This window comes from Microtus ochrogaster, unplaced genomic scaffold, assembly GCF_000317375.1.
Source record: "Microtus ochrogaster isolate Prairie Vole_2 unplaced genomic scaffold, MicOch1.0 UNK109, whole genome shotgun sequence".
NCBI lineage: Eukaryota > Metazoa > Chordata > Mammalia > Rodentia > Cricetidae > Microtus > Microtus ochrogaster.
In genome coordinates, this window is record NW_004949207.1 from 426,538 (window position 1) to 432,761 (window position 6,224).

Below are 6,224 nucleotides of genomic sequence, written 5' to 3' on the forward strand. Positions count from 1 at the left end.
CTGGTCTACAGAGCTAGTTCCAGGACAGGCTCCAAAGCCACAGAGAAACCCTGTCTCGAAAAACCAAAAAAAAAAAAAAAAAAAAAAAAAGACTGGGCAGTGGTGGTGCATGCCTTTAATCCCAGCACTCAGGGAGGCAGAGGCAGGCAGATGGATATCTGTGAGTCTGAAGCCAGCCTGGTCTACAGCGTGAGTTCCAAGACAGCCAGAGAAATACAGAGAAACCTTGTTTCGAAAAGAAAAACAAACAAAACAACAAAAAGTATAAGAACACAGGCCCACTCTCCTAGAGGACCAGGGCTCAAATCCCAGAAGGTTGGTGAAGGCTGAACCCATTCACAGTTCCAGTGCGGGGAATCTGATGCCCTCTGCTGGCCTCTTCAGGCACGGCATGCACGCGATACACAGACACGCAGGAAAAACAAAGTAAAATAATACAAAACAAAATTCCTCTTAAAAGAATATACATATGGAGAGGTGTGTGTATGTTTGCGCGCGCGCGGGGGCACATATGTGTAGATTCCTCCTTTTCTGTACTGGGAATGAAGCCTAGCTTCCTCGCTTCCTCGCTCATGCTAGGCAAGAGCTCTACCAGCGAGCTACACGCCTGCCCTCTTCAGGTCGTGAGATGGAGTCTAAGTGTCCAGTCAGGACTTGAACTCGTCTTAGTCTCTTGGGCAGCTGGGTGTGCACACTGAGTGTGCAGGGCTTGTGTGGAAATGATACACCATTTACATCAGGAGCATCTGTGGGGTCCTGAGTGCCTGGACAGACCCACACATATACTCAGGGACGCCCGCTGGGAACCACAGGGGAGGGGGCTTCACACCGGCCCTCTTACCGTTCTGCTGCTCAGTCAGTGTAGCCTGTGTGGGGAACATTGGGGCAGGAAAGGGGCTGGCGAATGCCCCAGTGGGTGGCACCGGCTGAAGGAGGCCAGGCCCGACACTGCTCATCCCGAAGCCAGGCCCTGTGGGGTGAGATGGGACACTCAGGCGACCTTCAGGCAGGTGAGATGACAACAGTTGCTTTTACCCCTAGACCCTTTCTGTGGGGAATGGGGTCACTTTTCCCACAGTGAAGGACCTTGGATGAATACACAAAGCAATTCAGTTTTACCCCCGAAAGCTTCCGACCCTGTGATCTCCCTGCACTCAGGGCTCCTGGCTTGGGGCCACACCAAACTGGGCCCCTTAGAAAGGACACAGACAAGGTGATCTGTGTCCTGTCTCATGCATTCTCTCTGCCTCCCCCATTCCCCTCTCACGCAGCCCAAGCTGTCCACTGTGCACAGCCAGATGACCTTGAACTCCGACCTTTATTTCTACCTGTGCCGGGAGGACAGGCCTCTGTCACCATGCCCAGTTCCATTCTTTCACCCCTAATGTGGGCGTGGCACCCACCTCACGGGGCCACTGTGACCTCTAATGGATGTGGCACCCAGTATATATGTGACTCGGTTTTTCCTAGGTGGTTTCCTGTCTTCCTGGCCCCAAGACTCCATCAAGCTAAGGGGGTCAGAGGAGTCTGAGGGACGCTCTAGAGGCTGTGGAGAGTAAGTGGGGAGGCACTACAAGGCCTTGCTCAGAAGGACAGGGGATAAGGATCTCTCATTTCATTGTGGCTCTAGGGGCACTGATGGGAGACAGGGTGGATCCCCCAGGGATCCGGGCAGGGGCTGTAAACAAGAGCATCATGACATGGTCAGCCAATGGGAACTGAATGGGGAAAAGACGTTCTCTCTTCCTCTTTCCTCCCTCTTCTCCGCCCACCCTTTCCTTCTTTCTTGACTCTCCTTCCTTTTTTCTTTTTGGAGACTGGGTCTCACTATGTAGACCAGGGTGGCCTGGACTTTACTGTGCACCCCAGCCTGTCCTTGAACTTGTGATCCTCTTCCTTAGGCAGTATTAGAACTATGGGACTGGGGGATGTGGGGGCACCACCATGTTGACCTGCATGAGTTTTCTGGGGAATTCTGTGTGTTATGACAGGGATGCTTCTGCTTTCAGATCACTAGCTTGGACCTGCAGATGGGTCTAGCCTGGGCTAGTGGACAGATGGGGTACGTGGGGGGAGTGGGCGACTGACTACTCCTTGGGTAGCAAGAGCCACGGGGTTAGGGGACTCTGCTCTCTGAAATGGTGGAAGGCAGCTCTGGACTTACCCGAGGCCAGGCCATTGGGCTGGAATGGGTTGGTAGAAGGCAGCTGGGGTTGGGCAGGGGTGGCGAAGGGGTTGGTGAAGGCTGCAGACAGCAGAGAGGTTGGAGAAAAAAGATGGTCTGAGTTCTCTCAATCTTGGGGGTGCTTCTCCCACCTTCCTTCCGGGTCTCCACGGGTAGGACTCACCTCCAAAGGTGAGCGCTGCATTGCCACTAACGCCTGGCACAGACGACTGTAACGCAGGGACCTGGCTGGGTATCGCGAAAACACTGTGGCACAGGGAGAGAGGTGAGAATGGGCACTGTGCAGGAGAAACAGGGCGAGGGTGCCCGAGGAGGCAAGCCCACTGTGTTACCCCAGATCAGGCCGGGAAGCTAAGGGGAAGACAAGCAGGCCATAAGGCACTATCAGCCTGGGACAACACCACCAACCTTCACGTCTGGACCCACCTGCCAGGGAGACCTCCAGCTGCCACCCTGGGTCCCAGGAGGCCACCCACATCTGCGAGGCTGCTGGGCTGGGTGCCAGCCGCAAGAGGAGCAGCACCAAATGCAGACATCTGGCCACTCCCTGGATGATGAGATAAAACAAGCCGGGGTGAGACCAGGGGCAAGGGGCAGAAGAGGAGATGGAGGTGAGGGGTGACTGTGGAGGGTGGAGAGATGATGGGTAAGGCACCCCCTGGACTTGCTGAGTCAGCCCAGTTTTCCTATGACCACCCAGCGTGGGAGACTTCATCTCCTGAAGTGCTGGGTGAGGCCCAGGTCTTTTGAGCTCCCCAGTGTGGTAAACTGTCACCCTCATCTTGGCTGTCTTCCTTCATGTCATGCAGCTGGACCTGCACGTCCTAGACAGATGCCTGTCTCTTCAGCAATATGGCATTCCTCTCGTCCTTTCTCTCGATTGAGATGCTCTCGATATGTAGCCTAGGCTGGCCCGGAACTCTCCTCTTTCCCCTTGTCTCGGCCTCCCAAGTGTTGGGGTTACAAGTATGCCTGGAATACGTGGGGCTAGGAATCGGATCTAGGACTTTTGTGCATACAGGATAAACACTCCAACAACCATGCTACAGTCCTAGCTCCTAATTCGTTTTTATTTTTTAAAGATTTATTTATTTATTATGTATACAGTGTTAGTTTCCAAGTCTGCTTGCATGCCAGAAGAGGGCATCAGATCTCTATAGATGACTGAGCCACCATGTGGTTGCTGGCAATTGAACTCAGAACCTCTGGAAGAACAGTCAGTGTTCTCAACCTCTGAGCCATCTCTCCAGCCCTCCCCCTCCAGCTCCTAATTCATTTTAAAAATTAATTAGGAAAGTGGGCACTGCCTCAGAACTCAGGAAGCAGAGGCACATGAATTTCTGAGTTTGAGGCCAGCCTGGTCCACAGAGAAGTTTCAGGACATCCAGGGCTACACAAAGAAACCCTGTCTCAAAAAACCAAACCAACTAACCAACCAACCAACCAACAACAAAAGAATTAGTTTATTAATTGTACCAAGAATCAAATCTAGAATCCCGTGTATGCTAGCTAAGTGCCCTACCATGGGGTTAATCTTTGATGTTTTTCAGACAGGGTCTCACTATGTGGCCCAGGTAGACCTTGAACTGGCAGCAATCCTACCTCAGCTTCCTGTGTGTCGGGAGGCAATCATGCTCAGTGTCTCCCCTGCTGCCCCCACCCCAGGGGTGCTGGGTAGAGAACCCAGGACCTCATCCATGCTAGGCAAGTCCTCTGCCACTGAGCCACATTCCAGTTCAGTTCTGGCTTCTTTCAAATACTCCAATACTGTAATTTGAATTTCTATGTCCTGCGTCCTCCAAAGGCTGTATTCATCTTTTTTTTAAAAAAACATTTACTTATTTGTGTGTGGGTGCAAGTGCTTTTTACGGAGGTTCTGGAGCTCGAACTCGGGTCATCAGGCTTGCACTGCAAGCGCCTTTACCCACTTTGTCAGCTCGACAGCCCCCCCCCCCCCTTCAGGCTTCCAACCACAGGATGCGAGGCAGGTAGACCTGGGTCGTGCTTTTCCCCTGCCTGCCTGACTCAGAGCAATGGGGTTTATGAGCTAATGAAGCTGCTTCCAGGAATGAGCCAACTCTTGGGTACTGCCTGGGTCTCTGCGGCCCAGCTGGGTCCCGAGTGAGCTCTTTCTGCCCTAGCTGGCTCACAGTCTGGGAAGTGTTTCCCTGTGGACACTAGAGGGCAGAGCTGGACTTAAAAAACTCAGCTCACCCATGGAGCCCTCTCCAGCTCCAAAGCAGCAGCTTAGTATTGATTTGTTAATTCTCTGGCATAGAGGGGAGCACACGGAGGCCAGGGGACTTGCAGTAGCTGGGTTCTCTCGTTCCGTCATGTGGGTTCTAGGGATCAAACGCAGGTCATCGGGCTTGGCTACAAATGAGTTCTCTCGCTGGCCTCAATGAGCTTTGCATGTTTAGCAAGCTCCCCTTTCCACATTCCTCTGACCTATACAAATAAAACCCAGCCTATCAGCCTACAGGCCCACCTGTCAAAAGCTCTCACCAAGTCCAACAGATCCATTGTCTCTTGTGTTGCTGGGGATGGAGCCCAGGACCTCGCATGTGCTAGGCAGATGTTCTACCCCTGAGCTACACCCTCCATAGAGCGGCTCCACTTCATTTTCGCTAAGCGTAAGCAGTGAGCATCTTCCTGCCCATAGTGGCAGGATGGGGGTGAGGGTGCGCACTGTCTGCAGTTAGAGACTCCAGGACCAATGGCTTGGGAAGGCTGGGAGCCTTGGGACTTACAGCTCTATCTGGAATGCAATCAGCTGTGCGTGCGACAGGCAGGCATCTCCCCAACCCTTGCCCTTCTCTGTGTCTCTTTTAGGCAGGGTCTCACATATTCCAGGATGGCCTCAAACCCACTATGTAGCTGAGGACCTCAAACTTCTGAGTGCCAGGATGACAGGCCTGGCCTGCCACGCCTGATTTATGTGGTGATAAGGACCAAACCCAGAGTCTTGGACAAGCCAGGCAAGCACCATACCAACCTAACTATAAGTAAATATAAGATAAAATCAAAAGCTTTTAAAGACTGTGTTTTTAAAAAAAATTTTACTTGTATGAGGTTTTTCTTGCATGCACACACACATATATCATATGCCTGCTGCAAAGAGGCCAGCAGGGGGCACCAAATCCCCTGGAAGTCAAGTTAGAGATGTCTGGGAGCCACCAATGTGGGTGCTGGGAATCAAACCTGGGTCCTTTGGAAAAGCAACCAGTGCTCTTAACTGCTGAGTCGTCTTTCAAGCCCAATATATGTAACTCTTGTTTGTAGGAACTTAAGGAAATTTTGTTTCCTAGTACAGCCATGAAAGGATCGTGTTTGAAAAATCTCTATTCTGGGTCTGGAGACACGGCTCAGTGGTTCAGAGCACTTCCTGCTATTGGAGAGGAACCAGGTTTGGTTCCCAGCACCCATATGGCAGCTCGCAGCCACCTAACTCCAGGTCCAGATGCTTTAATGCCCTCTTCTGGTCTCCACACATGGGGCATACTCATATATGTAGGCCTAAAACACTCATACACGCAAATAAAAATAAAATAAATCCTTAAAAGTGGGGGAGAGGGGCTGGAGAGATGGCTCAGTGGTTAAGAGCACTGGCTGCTCTTCCAGAGGACCTGGGTTCAATTCCCAGCACCCACAGGACAGCTCACAACTGTCTTGAAACTTCAGTTCTAGGGAATCTGGCACCCTCATACAGACATATATGCAGGCAAAACATAATGTGCATAAAATAATAATAATAAATTATTAAAAGAAGGAAAAATATATTCTGGGAGGTGATTCTGTCAGTTGATAACAAAACCTTGCTTCTATTAGAGAGAAAACATGCTAAATAGTTCCTCAGGTCACCTTAGCTGGCTCCCTTCTGCACTGAACCCATTTTCCCATGGGGCAGACTGTAGAGACCTACTCTCTTGGCTTATTAAATTCTCAATGTGGCCGGGCGATGGTGGCGCACGCCTTTAATCCCAGCACTCGGGAGGCAGAGGCAGGCGGATCTCTGTGAGTTCGAGACCAGCCTGGTCTA

The 6,224-nt window shown here is 51.6% G+C and overlaps 1 protein-coding gene across 2 annotated transcripts in view; it reads right to left on the reverse strand.

The window, feature by feature from the left end:
* Agfg2 (ArfGAP with FG repeats 2) overlaps positions 1 to 6,224 on the reverse strand; it is a 39,403-nt gene that overhangs the window by 2,909 nt on the left and 30,270 nt on the right. For both annotated transcript variants that reach the window (XM_013355281.2, XM_026778171.1), the window contains 4 exons: positions 2,612 to 2,732; positions 2,349 to 2,431; positions 2,165 to 2,245; positions 842 to 970 (listed from right to left, as the gene is read on the reverse strand). In XM_013355281.2, the coding sequence (XP_013210735.1) occupies positions 842 to 970; positions 2,165 to 2,245; positions 2,349 to 2,431; positions 2,612 to 2,732 (414 nt within the window). The remainder of the gene's footprint in view (positions 1 to 841; positions 971 to 2,164; positions 2,246 to 2,348; positions 2,432 to 2,611; positions 2,733 to 6,224) is intronic.